The 15,911-nt window shown below is 33.7% G+C and overlaps 3 protein-coding genes across 3 annotated transcripts; 2 read left to right on the top strand and 1 right to left on the bottom strand.

Moving 5' to 3' along the window:
• Nucleotides 1–2,364: 2,364 nt before the first annotated feature.
• On the top strand, nt 2,365–5,420 carry LOTGIDRAFT_157959 (hypothetical protein; the record flags this gene model as incomplete). Its single annotated transcript, XM_009050543.1, has 6 exons — nt 2,365–2,540; nt 2,932–3,088; nt 3,585–3,819; nt 4,282–4,329; nt 4,439–4,622; nt 5,015–5,420. The coding sequence occupies 6 exons, from the start codon at nt 2,365–2,367 to the stop codon at nt 5,418–5,420; spliced, it is 1,206 nt and encodes a 401-aa protein (XP_009048791.1).
• Nucleotides 5,421–7,099: 1,679 nt separating this feature from the next.
• On the top strand, nt 7,100–9,057 carry LOTGIDRAFT_157958 (hypothetical protein; the record flags this gene model as incomplete). The annotated part of the gene is made up of 5 exons (XM_009050542.1): nt 7,100–7,153; nt 7,590–7,707; nt 8,193–8,247; nt 8,469–8,562; nt 8,947–9,057. The coding sequence occupies 5 exons, from the start codon at nt 7,100–7,102 to the stop codon at nt 9,055–9,057; spliced, it is 432 nt and encodes a 143-aa protein (XP_009048790.1).
• Nucleotides 9,058–12,163: 3,106 nt separating this feature from the next.
• On the bottom strand, nt 12,164–12,421 carry LOTGIDRAFT_77680 (hypothetical protein; the record flags this gene model as incomplete). Its single annotated transcript, XM_009050541.1, has 1 exon — nt 12,164–12,421. A coding segment is annotated over one exon (258 nt), but the record flags the coding sequence as incomplete, so codon positions are not given.
• Between the last annotated feature and the right edge of the window lie 3,490 nt (nt 12,422–15,911).

Raw genomic sequence — 15,911 nt, 5'->3', positions numbered from 1 at the left:
AATTCAACTGGTAAAGCCAATATTTAGATGATTATTTTAGTATGTTATATTCTTGTAATAAAATGTTTATTAATGAATCTCAAACCACATTATATTATATTATTATAGTATTATTATGTCATCTGTCTCCTGGGATTTTCTGTCAATTTAGAAGTGTGATGGTTGACAATCATTGTTACGTAAACTGTACAGTGAGATGAATTGAAATAGAGTTTTACACACTGCTTTTCTGTTGCTGTTAGGGCTAATGAAGACAGGTAATGCAGCCTGCAATGAGGGAAATATTTGGGTGGTATTTTTTAATTCCATCTGCCATAGAATCGTGATCAAATTATATGCTTACAAAATTTAGAGTAGGTGTGCAAAACTGCAAAATTTTTCGTTATCGTTGGACATGCATCAAAAATATTTCATAAGATATTTTGAGAAATGTTTCCCCTACACCTTTTAAACCAGTGGATTGTTTGTGTTCATACAGAATGAGAACAATTTAAATATAATTATCAATATTTCTTGGGTCAAAGAAGTTTATGAAAACTATGAAAAGTTGGTTTAAATGTGGCATGTATATAAGAAGATGTGTGTTGAATTGTGTGTTGAGCTAATCTGACAAATCGGGCACTATCAGTTCCTCAGAAGTGATTTATTGATTGGATATCTGCTTCTATAGGTACAGATATTCCATTAGTTTATCACATCAAAGGAACAGAATCTGTTATCTATATGATAGAGCCAGATTTGTGGAGCTTAACTTGAGCCAAGTTGATCATTTGAAATACACCAAATACATAATCATTGTGATATCATTCAAGTGTCTTCATATTTCTTATTGTTATTATGAATGTTTGAATCATTATACACTGTAAATAACTGAAGTTTTCTCAGACAACTAATAACAGTATCATCAGGATACTTATTATAGCAAGTCTTCATACTCTTTGTGATACAGTAAGGCAGGGGTTTTCAACAAAGGGGTAATTTTGAACTTTTTGGGGGTAATGAGGCACTTTGTAGTCTAGCATAAAAATTATGGACAATTATAATTGTTGTTGTTTCAATCAGTCAGTCTGACATGAAATTTTGCAGAGAAACTTAAAGAGAGAATAACATAGTAAAGTTTAAAGGGGAGTAATGCAATCAATCAAGAATCCTGAAAGGGGTAATAGAGATAAAAAAGGTTGAAAACCCCTGTGTTGAGGGAGACACATATATATGTCAAAGATTTGATTTTGATTTTTATTTAATTGATTTTGTTTTTACAGAAAAAAATCTCATGTCATTTTTGCAGTTGATGACAATATTGACTTACAGATAGGCTAGATATAGTATGTCAGTCATCTATTGAACATCCCTTAATTTCCTATTGAACTCTTCCACACATGCATAACTTGTATCAATATAAACAGTATATGTATGATTGGGAGAGCTCATTTGTAAAATTAGGGATGTTTTTGCTGCCTGTCAAATTATATCTAGCCTTGCTGGTTGAAATCATGTTGAAAAGACTTTTTCATGCACTTTTATGATATTGCTACCAAAATCATTCAAAAATAGGGATTCACATCTTCGGTAAAGCCATTTTCTAGCGATACGATAGTATAATTTGCTATTGACACTGTAGTGTTCATTAGGTCTGCCACAGACATCTTCACAATGGTCAAGGCATTTTGTCTTCTGTTACCTTTTTTCACAGAATGCAGCAATCTGGGCTCTCCATAGAAAGACTGTAACAAAATACTTACTTATGAAATCGAGAGCTCTGATTTGCTGTATTCACTGGCATACCATCAAATTAAATCGCTGACTATTTAACAAAAAAGTGGACCATTGCAGTCAAGGTAAAAGATGAAGACGTAATGCCTCGACCATTGTGAAGATGATCACAGTGGACTGTCCACAATTCCCAGAAGTACTGTAGTGCAGAAATCTTTGTTACGCTATTTTATATATACTGTTTATTTGTATTGTAAATATTAAAAATTAGATTTGCATTTAAACAGTTTGTTAACCAGCTTTTGTTATGTTTATATCCCATGCTAATAACAGGAATATTATTACTATAGCAATGTACTGTGTCCTATCTCCGGCTTGAATCTGAATTTCCAAATCCCCTGAGGACAGATCATTTTGGGTATACTTAGATAATCTGTGTGGCGGTATATCGAGTTATATCATAAGAATATAAATACACTCTTTTATCATGTGGGCTATTGAAGACGGGCAACGCCATGAAGGTTGCAATGAGGGAAATTTTGCCATGACAGCGGCATTAGCTTGTTCTTTTTTTCAATTTCTACCTTTACTGTCGATAGACCTTTTTGGAGCATTGGACAATCCAAGTCGTTATTTTAGACGAAAAGCAATATGGCGGCGCCCAGGGCAAAGAAGAAAAAGAGAGAGAGGGTGTTAAAAAGCAAAGTAACTACTGATCCAGATTCTGTAGAAACTGATTGTGCTGCTTATGTTCTCACCAGTTTCCCTTACATACTACAAAACATATTTGAAAATTTCTCAGCTAGAAGGCTTACTAGCTGTTCACGGTAAAAAGTTTTATTATTGACATTCTACTCTGACTTTATAATATGCTATCATATAGAGAGTTGACTATTGATAGAAACAGGCGCCTGTGTTTCACGGGTCATTCGTGACCCAAGGAATTAACGGTATGTTTTCAATGGACTGATTACATGGGCGTTCATTTGGTACACAAAAGACATTCATTATTCGAGAAATGAACATGTTCATTACTCGTTAAGTGAACTGGGCGAGAAGCAAGGTAGCCAATATTTCGTGACAATTAAAAGTGAACCCTATGTAACCATTCAGGAAAATGAGGTGTGAACAGTTAAAACGTCTAAATACATCTAGACTGAACTGTATCGCCTATTAAGAAATTAAGAAAATGTTTAAAATGAGTGTTTCAACTTTCAGTGTATGTAAAATTTGGAAGGAAATAGCAGATAGAGTTTTAAAAGCCCGTCCTCCATTCTATTGGGATTATTTTACCGAGAATGAAAAGGAAGCTAACAAGGCTGGGTTCAACGATCCTATATTTTATATGTTAGCTGAGATAGCCAAGTCAATAAAGGTAGGGGTTTTGTAAGTCTAGAATTTTTTAATTATCATAGATTTTCATGGAATAACTAAATAGTGGTACCAAGATTAGATGACCTTATTTCTGCCATCACATCTACTTTCAATTAATCTTATATTATAACTTTGAATGACTATTCTGGGTGTTATCTTATGATAGATATTTCTGACGGTTGTAGCGCTCGATGTTGATCATGCTTACTGTAGTCGACACCTGATGGTACTTCTCTTTGGAGGAGTCCACTACTATGCTATTAAATAATCCATTAGTGACATTTAGGGGTAGAGATCACATTAAATAACGGAACACAATTTTATGGTATACTACTCTTTAGTTCATTAAGAAGTTCACTAAGAAGTATACAATAAAATTGTGTTCCATTATTTAATACTATACTATTATTACTTCAAATATCATTTTTAATTCCAAAAATATTTTCATCTAGAGAATGCCGATAGTGCCTAAAACAGTGATGATATTTATGTCACAGATGTTTGCTGATAGAATAGAGGATTACGCTACACACGGCACGGAAGATTTTGTATCGGACATAGAATGGAGACTCAGTGATTTGGAGGATCCTTTAGTAAATTCGAAGGAGTTATTCCCCCCTGGAAGAACAAATGATAGATTAAAGAGAAACCATTTTAATCTTGTTGAATGGATTACTTATCAGATGTCGATGGAATGCCTTGTTTCAGCAGTTGTAACCGATGGTGTAATAGGTAGGTCAAAATCGTCTTGAACCCTGTGGCTAGTGAGTTAAATGAGCCAAAAGGTCCAGGGTTTGGTCATGGTTGAGTTACTACCCTCAGAGGGGCTGACATGGTAAAGGCGTCTGGTCATTTGGATGGCATGAATTACAGGCTGTGAATATTAAAGATCCCTCGAAAGTTGGTGATGGAAAAAGAAGGAGGTTAATGCTGATGGCAAAGGGTGTTATATGATAAAGCATATTTTGGGATTAGTAACGTTATCAGACAGTTATTTGTTGTGGAATTGCAGGAACCACAGATATCTAAAATGGTGCAAATTGATGATAATAATGTCCGCGAAACACATACAAAATTTTAAAATCTTCTTTGTAATCCCTTTAATTATTTAAATGGAGTTCAAAGTATCAATACTCTTACAAACTAGCTTGAGAATTATCGAATAATACTATACTATGATTTTCTGTCTTCCAGGAACACCTTGGGATAGCAGTGGTAGTTCATATGAAACCGAATGTGACAGTGGGTTTTCCTACTTTTGCTGCTCACAAGAAAATGGAGAAAGTGTCTTTATTACCAGCCCAATTTTGCGAAGTAAAAATAGAATCTTTTATAAACTACTGGATTTCAGGGCAACATTGGGATATATTTAATACTGACCTTGATGTGAAGAAAATTATGTTTTTTAGAGATGATGAAGCAAATGGGGATGTTGCCTTGGCATTGTGTGAGCAGTATGAAGGGCAGGCATTAGTAGCCGGTGCTGTCGTTAACTCAGTGCAGTTTCCTGTACTTGCAAAGGGTTCTGGAGAGATGTAAGTTACTATAGACTTTATACATGCCTCAGGCTCATAACGTAAAAAGGTGACATCACTGCAGTGAATTCGCCAACTTGACTTCATTTAAGGGCATGGTTCAACATTTTTGGGGGTTGATTTCGGTCTGATATTATGTAAGAAGATTTCAGCATTACTAAAACTGTACGAAAATCACAGAATTATCTGCCTGTCTTCATTAGCCTAATTAGAAATCTGATTCGATTCTTCATGGAAGATATGAGAAGCTATGTGTTGGATCTATCGAATAGAGCCCTTGCTGCTGTTCTTTCAAAATTTTCCTGATTGCACACTTCAGTGTATCTAATCAGGAACAGAAAACATTTCATTGCTTTAATTGCTGTAATTTGGTTTTTTTTTATACATTTCAGTATTATAAAAACTTGTTGTATAGCGTTTTGTGGTCAGAATGTAAGAGTAGCATCTGTGGTGATAGACTCTGTAACCAGAATTTCCGAACTGGAGGATTATATGAAAGAACTTAAATCACATGGACTTCCAGAAGAAAAATCAATCGCGTTTATGTATGCTTCCGTCTGCCACGGCTATAATCAATATCAAAAAGACAATGTACAATCAAAATGTTTTCGGAAATATTTTCCAAAGACTCCATTATTTGGAACATTTGTAAGGGAAGGAATCGGATCTACAGGATCAGTGCCAGAACCTCCTGAAATTGATGAAGATTTCGATATTTGGTTCACCTACCGTGATGAGCTTTATTCAAAATTATACCATCAATATAAATCTATACTGTGCTTGGTTTCATTTCAATGAAGATATAGAGTGGAGTAAAGATATTTCTTCACAGCTTGGCATCATGTAATACATAGAGAAGACTGTTTCTGACAGATGCAAGTGAACATGTGTTACCCTGCCTGGCAAGACGTCAGAGCCCTCAAATGAAAGACTTTAATGAATATGGCAAGCAATCTTTTAGGTGGTTGAAATAGTAGTTACTGTTAAAATAGTAATGAGCACAATTATGACTTAGTTCAATTACAGTCTACTTCATGACAAAGAAATGGACAAACTCTTGTTTTGGTTTGGATTGGACTGTGATGAACATAGATATCTTTGCTATAGTATATCATACAAGAATAAAGCCATCTAAATATTTGCTATATCAAAGTATATCATACAAGAATAAAGCCATCTAAATATTTGCTATATCAAAGTATATCATACAAGAATAAAGCCATCTAAATATTTGCTATATCAAAGTATATCATACAAGAATAAAGCCATCTAAATATTTGCTATATCAAAGTATATCATACAAGAATAAAGCCATCTAAATATTTGCTATATCAAAGTATATCATACAAGAATAAAGCCATCTAAATATTTGCTATATCAAAGTATATCATACAAGAATAAAGCCATCTAAATATTTGCTATATCAAAGTATATCATACAAGAATAAAGCCATCTAAATATTTGCTATATCAAAGTATATCATACAAGAATAAAGCCATCTAAATATTTGCTATAAGGAGTTGTGGCTTAGTGAAGATGATTATACCAACCTCAATATTGAGACTGAGAATTTTCAGAACATTGACCTGTTCTCATGTCCCCAAGGAAGTGCAGAAAGGATGTAAAACTCCATTTCATTTCATTTCATTTGTTACATGTTTCACTCAACTTTAAAGAGGGGGTTACACAAATAACAATTGTTAAAAAATTATGACTTCCCTTAGGTACTCAGGTATATCAATATAAACAATATAAAATTATTCTTGGATTTTCAATTAATGTCATTAGAGGAAGTAGCCTTATTCTTGTTTTATAATCTTCATTTGTTTATAAACAGTTTTTATTTAAAAAAAATGTCTCCATACCATCCGGTTTTAACTCTTCTTTTAGACTGATAGGCCCTACATCGATATATCAAAATATGCCAAGTTAATCATTGCATTCTCTTGCTTTAATTTGTTGATGTTGTTTTAAGTATGTTGTTTATGATTAGCAATAGGATGTAAAATTATGCAGCCTATTTTTTGTCCATCCTTTGGAAGTTTTTTTGATCATTTATAAAGTTATAAAGTATTAGGAACTTATGCTAACTTTTTATTTGACTTTTTATGTCAATTTTTGCTTCTGCTGAAAATACAGCTGCCAAAAAAATTGTTGATGGGAAAATATATCCTGTTATTGTTAATGTTTGTTATGCAAATTTAAAACTATTCAATAAAAGCTATGAACAGTCCACCAAGAAGTTTATTTTCAATGTACTCAGATTTGTAAAAGCGTCTGAATATGTCTAATTTCTTCCCAGAAGTTCAAAACTGACTTTGAGTCATAAGCTTATTAGTTGTGGTCCGTTTCCAAACAAGGGGCGTAACTCCAAATAAAGCTGGATAATCAAGACTTGTTTACAATTTTGTACACGTTGAACATAATTCATTTAACAAAAAGAAAAGAAAGCTTTGAATTCATCAGTTGGAAAGAAAATGGATCCAATCAATGTGAACGAAATTCAAGGCTTATGGAGCTACTTAAAAAGTGTAAGTAGTAAGAACATGTTTATTTATCAGCTGAATTATGATTAAAACATACACCATAAATGAATCTCTTGTCTTGGCTTGGCTGAAGGTTGATTTTGAAATGGCATTTCACATAGTTGACTTAAAAACTATGGATTGGACGCTTGGTAATGGCAACCTTTACAATTTTAGGTCTTGCACTTGTTTCTGAGACAACTGTTCTGCGCCCTGGCACAGGGTCTAATATTTTGTCAATAATATTTCTTCAAAATATTAGGCCTAGGCTACTGATACTGAACGTCTTCAGGTTAATGAAATTGTACAGTATAAGAAATGTTTATTTGACTCAAGTCATGTCTACCTTTATTGGCTCGTAGACAATACAAATGGATTGCCATTTCTACAGATATAATAGGTTTCTTGCCTTTAAAATAGACCTTTTCTTTCCTATTGACAGATTGATTGGTCAGACCATTGGTTAAAAGCACTGGGAGCATTTCATCTTACTTGTATTACAATAACAATTTTATCTCGAAACAGTACCACAGCACAAGCTTTTTATTTTGCATTTCTTTGTAAGTATTCGCTTATAATACGTTGGTTTTTTGAACGAGATTTCTTTTAGTTTTGAGAGTGGTAAATGTACAAGTGAAAAGCTTCAATTTAAAGGGATTGTAAGGAGGTTTTCTAACCTTTATACATGTATTGGGGACACTGATACCATCGATTTACACCATTTTGATGTTCAGGAAGATGTCTGTGATTCTTATGATTCCACTGAAACTAAATATTTCATGGTGTAGCTATGACAAAGATCCTTATTGGCAGCTTTTGCGATAGCTGTTAAAATTGCCACAGAAAAAGCTGGGAAACCTCTTAAAACCCAAGTATAGAACATTTGTTGGTAGACTTAAACATAATTTATGTAGCAAGTTGGATTGTCGTCTGCTAGGCAATAAGGTTCCATGGGTTCGAATCTTCCTTACAAATTCTGATGCCTGTGTCTGTGCTTTCGAGAATCAGTAACCCATAAATACCTAATTTAAATATATACTTACAGTAGTAGCAGTATATGCAGCAGAAACCATTAATAAATGGGCAGCCGAAAATTACAGGTAATATAATTAACGTTTGTTTTTAGCGCTGGTTCTTAACATGACGTCATGTGCTTGGTTACCTCGAACAAATGGCGGCTGTGGGTTCCAATCTCCGAGATCAGCGTGTGAAAGTCTGATGACCTTGAATAAGTCATCTTCACTATTCCAGTCGACCCCTGAGATATCAGAATTAGCTGAAAGCAGAAACAACAACTCTCACACTTGTATTATCATTTCAGATTATTTTCACGTCAACAATATTTTGACAGTAATGGATTGTTTATATCTGTAGTTTATTCTTTACCAATTCTCTTCAATTGTCTGGTTATTGTGGTAAGTTAAGTTAGAACTTGGGAATTGTTAACCTAACATTCCTATTACTCAATTTGGGTTTGTCACGAATTTAGTTTTCAATTTTTGTCCAGTTATTTCCCTTGACTAAACCAGAATTTATACTTGTTTATAATAGAGGATAAAGTTTAGAACGAATTTCGAAATAGTTTTTTTATACTGAAATGGAATGAACACATTTTTCTAAAGGTTGTTCCAGTTATTGATCTTGGCATGTAAATGCAATAGAGCCTAGTATATTGATAATTACATGGGACATGTAAGAGACATGTCCTTAACTCAAAAGGCTCAAATGATCATGAAATTGGCTGCTGTGGGTCTTTTTTTTACATGTAAACCTATATATATATTCAACATTTATTTTAGATATTATGGTTAAGAAATACAGTATTATTAATGTCAGAAGTAAAAAGATTAAAAATAAAGAAAATTATCATAGATGATAAGAGGAGAGAAGAGGAGAAAAAAGAAAAATAAGACAAGATAAAAATTATTAAGGAACATAGCACCTGTCTTGGGATTTGTTTCATATGTGATATTAACTGAAAGTTTGAATCTTGTATGGATATATACTTTGTGAACTTGAACTTTAAGCTTTTAGTATTTCACCTCAAGAGCTTAAATAGGACCTTAATTGATTGATAGTCTTCGGATTTATTTCATGTTATATTCACCAACACTGACTTGGTTTGAATCTTGTTTAGATGTTGACATTGTGAATTTGAGCTTTGAGCTTTTAGTATTTCACCTCAAGAGCTTAAATGGGATCACCATTGTTTGAATTACTATATGCTTGAGATTTATTTCATGTTGTATTCACCAATACTGACTTCAATGGAAGCTGAATTGGATTTTGACTTTGTTAAGTTGAGCTTTAAGCTTTTAGTAGTTCACCTCAAGAGCTTAAATGGGACATTAATTGATTGATAGTGTTTTGATTTATTTTATGTTATTTTCATATAAGAGATAAAGATTGGCTGTGCGACCAGTTATCCCTGATTATCAGTGACTAGTTTATGTTATTTTCACCAACAGTGACTTGGATTGGCTATATTTCAACATGTATTCACCAAGAACGGCTTGGTTTGAATCACGTTTGGATTTTGAATTTGAATGTTGACTTGATAAACTTGAGCTTTAAGCCTTAATTGGGTTGTGATCTGTGACGTTTGGGCCATATTTCAACATGTATTCAACAAGAATGGCATGGATAGAATCTGGTTTAGATTATATTTGGAATTTGTAGTGGAAGGGAGCTAAAATGGTACAATAATTGACGAATTTCTACATGCTCGAGCTATATTTCAAATGTTGCTTTATTGAATGTATTTTGAGCTTATTTTTTCACCACTGCCTACATTTTATACAGAAGTATGTTTTTTTTATGGGGCTATGTGTTTTTACAGGGTTATGATGGTTGCAAGGATTTTTAATGAAAATCAGCTTTCAATTGATCTGATTTTAAATGTATTGTTACAACTTTTAGAATTGAAATTTGAAAATGAGATTAAGAGTGTTTGAGTGTTGACCATAAAAAATTCAGCTTTTCACCAAATATTTTGTCATCTTAAAGGAATTGTGAAAAGGTTTTCTAAAACTTGTATGTGTTTTGGTGACACTGATATCATTGATTTGCACAATTCCAATTTTCAAAGTGATTTATTGAGAAGTATTTTAACTGTGGTATTTCAAGACACTTTTAATAACCTCAAAATGAAGCAAAATGGAACATACTCAGATACGAAAAAAATCAGTGTCTGACTAACGTTCTCTGTTCACATTTTTTTCATGTAGTGGGATTATCTGTTTTTTTTATCAGTACCGGTATTAAATTATTATTTTTTTTAATGTATTTGTTTCTTTCTCAATTAATATGTGTATAGTGCACAGTTTTTTTACACTAAAAAAGCTTGCCAAGCAGGAAGTGCGTATTATAGACAGACAAAAACAAAAACTTTTGCATTTGACGATACCAATGCCATATTGAGGAACAGCCATTTTGTAATTGATCACAAATTGTATATGCCTACTTATTCTTAAAACTGAGACAGTGAGTATAATATAATTAGTATATACTCCAAATGTTGTTTAGCAATTTGGGCACACCTGTTTCTAGTTACCCTTGTTTGATGAATGGCAAAATTGAAAATAAAGTAGATCGGTTGTTTCCATTCAAATGATGCGATGAATATTTTTAATATTAGAACTACAATAACAAAGTGTATCATCTAGTTTGTGAATCTATATTTATTTAATGGTTACTAGATAAATTATATTTTACGTAAAATATAATAAAAAATAAACAATTATTATTCATAAAATGTTATTATTTGAATAGAATAGTTTTTTTAAAATGAAAAGTAATTTATCTTGAGTATCATTTAAGTACACAGTGATTTGAAAAAAACAAAATCTTTATTTAAAATCAAGTTAAAAAAAACCAGTCGTTTGGCTGGCTGGCTTTATCTTAATACAATCAAGTCACATTTCAAATCTAAATAATACATGAGATAAAATCAGTTTTCACCCCTTGTATCATCTTCACCATGTCAAGCTATAATAAACTTCATCTTTGACTGAAATGGCCACCTTTCTTGTTTCACGTAAGTTTATTTGGTTGGATTGAAGATAGGCGAAATACAGCCAATCAGAGACATCATCAAAAATGCTGTGAGGGCTTCGATTGGCTGTATTCGCTGGTTTACCTTTAGGTACGCAAGCAAGTGTCTAACTCACTATGCTACCACGGCTCCCATTTATTACTTAGGGCCATAATAAACCAAGGTGTGTCAGTCCAGTTGAACACCAATACAAATAGAAATATTATATATCATATAACAAATTGACATTCAGAAAAACAATAACAACGATTCATGAGAGCGATTTTTGTATACTGAAGATTAAAATCTCACTAAAAATATTAAAAGGCCAAACAAAATGATTACACAACAAAGTTTTTGTCCAACAAGAGAAAAGATAATCTTGATCTTATATGGAACTATCACATATACACATAATCACATGAACATTCTTCTACGTGAAAATGCCTTGCATTATATCAATATGTCTTTTGATTTTATCAATAGAATTCATTCCAACGCCTTAAAGCCTTCACATGTGTATTCAAATGCAAACTTAAATGCTAACTCGGACCATAGCAAACCCTATCTGGCTAGGTGCTTAAAATAGGGGAATCCTATTCATGATGTCATTAGTGTAGGGTATTCTTTTCTTCTTCTTGTTTCCTGACCAAATACTAAACTAGTTCATCTTACGTTGATACGTCAGACACCAGGCATCATGGCTTGAGTTTGAGCTCACGTTGGGTTTGAGTTGGGCTAACTGATACATAATCCTTGAAATTCCCTGCACCTCGTGACTTATAAACTTATACATAAAGAAGTACATCTATCAGCTTTTGAGATTATTGGAATGAAACAAGGCTAATTATCGTTGTGTAAGCATGATACAACTTGGGAGGATGTCTTCGTCGATAATTAGATGAATCTTTTAAAAATTCATGCATTTCACAATCGTCTGTATCTTTCACTGGTTGTATTGGAGATGGTTCAGGGTACCGAAATCCTATTTCACCGTTTCCGAATAATCCCAATATCGGTGTTTTTGGAAAATGTTTACGAAAAATTGAGGATTCCACATTAGGAGCACTGTAATGCATTTCACCACGTCCAACACAAGCATACATAAAAGCTACTGATCTTTTTTCAGATAATTCATGTGATTTTAATTTTTTCATACAGTTTTCTACTTCTGCTGGTTCGCTAACACTCTCTTGTATAATCACTGAGGCAACCTGAACACTATCCCCACAGAACGCAACACAACATATCGATGGTAAATCATGTCTACAAAATAAAAAAAATAATAGCAAGCAAAAAAATAATTTCTGAACAGTTTCACATTTGAAATACAACACATTTTTATTTTGGAAAAAAAATGAGAATTTAGCTCTCATTCCATTATTGATGTGTTGGCTGTGAGAGAATTGCTAGGCTTAGGAGGGATAGATCTGAACTTGTTTAATGTACACAGCTTGTAGCAAGGATATATCTGGACTGTCAACATATACTGGAATCGAACTCTGGACCTTCAGGATGGTTTTTATTTACACTAAAGAATATAAAAGCGATCCAAATAGGACATTGAGAGATTGAACAAAAACTTACTTATGTTCTGTATCATGAAGCAGTGAGGGGAATTCTAGAGAATTAACAATAGCACCTGCTATCAAAGATTGGTTATATTCATGATATAAGGCGAACCCTAATTCCTGGGGCGTATCAACCTGATCAGTAAAATACATTATCTTCTTTACTTCTTTTCCAGTTTCAAATAAATTTGACGTAAATCCACTCTGTGTGTTCCATCCTATAACTAAGTCTAAAGCTTGTTTTATATCCAACTGTTTAGGAATCAACGACATTTTCTCATCATTTTGAGAACAACAAAACAAGGAAAATGCAATTTCGTTATCAGTTTCTTCTGTCTGAGTTATATTCCAATTTGTACCTGAAATAAAATTAATATTCACCATATCTTATATTACTATCAACTCAAAAACATTCTAAGACAAATGACATGCATTTCAGGGGCAGTCTGAGGCTAGCCTGCTTTGCTCCCCCATTGCCCCGTGACAATGAATTCTGAGGTCCCTACAAGTACCCCTCCACTTCATAACAACGGAACATCCTATAACAAATGACACTCATTTGAGAGGTGACCTGCGGCTAGCCCTGGTTTGGCCCCCAATTTCACAAGAGATCCCTTGACAATTCATTCTAGAGGCCCCTACAATTACACAGCCCCTCTGATTTCATTCCTAACAGTGCTAGTTACAGAGTAAAGTATGTCTTTCTCTTTCCTACATTTGCCCCCCTATTCTCCAATTTCTTATGATTTTACACAGGAAACCAATGCTTAAAAGACCCACTGACCAGCCCCACTGACCAGCCCCACTGACCAGCCCCACAGACCAGCCCCACAGACCAGCCCCTCTAACAAGCCCCACTGACTGAACATACCATGATTGTCTCTTACCTACAACACCATATGCTGTAACAGCGGTGACTTGACAAGATGGTGGCATCTGTTTCTCAAACCATTGTATCAAATTAAATCTTTGTTTTCTAGCCTTACTGGACCGTCGGCCATTTTCACTGGTGTCAAAGGTAACTTTTGGATTAATGACTCTCTTGAGCCTCGTTTCTAGATCCGAAGCTTCTATTGGCAGTCCTTCAACACTATAGTCATCTAGTCTTTCTTCTAAATAGGCTGTATAAAATATTATTACTACTTTTGGTTGAATTGGAAGCTTCTACAACAGATAAGTACATGTATATCAATAAATAAATAAGAACAGATTATGTCTTTAAGGAGGCTGAAATAGATCAGTTGTATGAAGATGGCACAGCTTGAAACTCTGAGTAACAACATGTTTCAGGTTCTGTTTTAATATTTTTAAGAACAAATTTTACATAAAGAATTTAATGAAACGCACCTGAAGTGCTTTTACTAACTGACAAAGCAATCCAAACACCTCATCAGTAGGGTGTGTTTTAGGGTCTTCATCAAGTATTGGTCCAGGAAAATGATCCCAATAAAACGGAAAACGATCTTTTAAAACTCTATCTGCAGTCTTCTTCCATAATTTACATACACTGAAATATCATAAATATAATTAAAGCTAACCCTATGGTATTCAGCCAGTATCAATTAAAAGGATTATAAAAAGAAGTTTCCTAATTTCTCATGTATTGCAAGGATATTGATAGCATTGATAGACTATGCTGTACTTAATTGAGGTATTTTTGAAGGGATTTAACAATTTCTGTGCAGACTATCTATATATATTCAAGATACTAATTAACCTCCGAAAATGGTGCATCTATCCCTTTCCCTTTTTTATTTTTTTGGTCTATGCCAATTACTTCCTGCGTATAGCTGCCATCAATATCATGGAAAATAACCTCTACCATACATATCCATGTAAGAAAATGCCCATTTTTTGTTCATTTTTCCTGCGATTTTACTCATAGGCTACAACTTATAGACTAAAACGTCTTAATTTTATTAATATCTGAATTCAGTGTAGATCTAGTATACAAGTATTCAGATTCATCAGTGGTAAAGATAACCTTGTAAACTATAATCTATTAACTTACTCAAAAGAAACAAGAAATTAAGTGAGCACCCCAATCAATCAATCAATCAATCAAATCAGCCAAATTTAGAAGCGGTAACGCTTACCAAAGACAGAATACAGTATGAACAGTATCTATGAATAAGTCATAAGACATAAGAATTAGTAGAAAAATATCTGATTTTTACCTTGCGCAGGTATTTAGCCTTTTCGCTGGGAAATGTTCAAATATGGATTGTAGTATAAGAGGGAAACTTGTGAGAACATAAGAAGCAAAGTCTGTTTCTACAGAATCTGGATCATTAGTTACTTCGTTAGTTTCTTCTCTCTTCAATAGTTTCTTACTGGTCGACGCCATATTGTCTTCGTCTAAAATAACGATTTGGATCGTTTACACTCGCAATGGTCTGTTTAATGTCTTCTCACAATACATCTCTAAGCTGATGATTACAGAATATTACATTCTGTAAGTAATAGTGCTGTAACACCGGAAAGGCATCTTGACTGCAGTGCTACGGCGATTGAAAATTGTCTGTATCCGCTAGCGCAAAATCCTATCAACTCGCTGCAATTACAAACTTCCATGATACAAGAAAAGTGCTTTATCTTCCACAATAAACAACAAACTAGATCCAGCTTGAATAACAAACTGCTAATTGGGGTGAACCACAAACTAGATTCAGAGTGAATAACAAACCAGATAAAACAAGAACTATGAGCAAATCACCTGAACAACAAATGGTTGGATTCTTTTTTGTAGATATCACCAAATTGTAGGAGAAAATGTTGATAACGACCTGAATATTGAAACTATCCCTTCCTCCGATATGTTTCAATTTGTTCCCTTTCCAGAGTTCGAATGTTCAGTCTGAAAACTTATCGGGATAGCCATTGTCGAAATTCCACTGCCCACTCTTGACAGACGCTCCAATGGATGGCTTGCGACTATTGCGCCTCACAATTTGAATCTCAACCTCATAAGTCGCCCCCCTATCAGTCAGTCTGTCAACTAATTGTACCCCCAGTCTCGGGAGGTTGGCTCCGCCACTGTCCTTTAATTCAAAGAACTAACGAGCCAGATTATGTTTATGAAGCTTGAATAATGAACAATGAACAATCACACACCAAGAATAAACCAAGTTTGCTGATAAAGGCAGATTTCGGTAATTAT

This window comes from Lottia gigantea, assembly GCF_000327385.1.
Source record: "Lottia gigantea unplaced genomic scaffold LOTGIsca_15, whole genome shotgun sequence".
NCBI classification, from domain to species: Eukaryota; Metazoa; Mollusca; class Gastropoda; family Lottiidae; genus Lottia; species Lottia gigantea.
The sequence above is the reverse complement of the archived record's forward strand: the minus strand, read 5'-3'. Positions and strand labels throughout refer to the sequence as shown.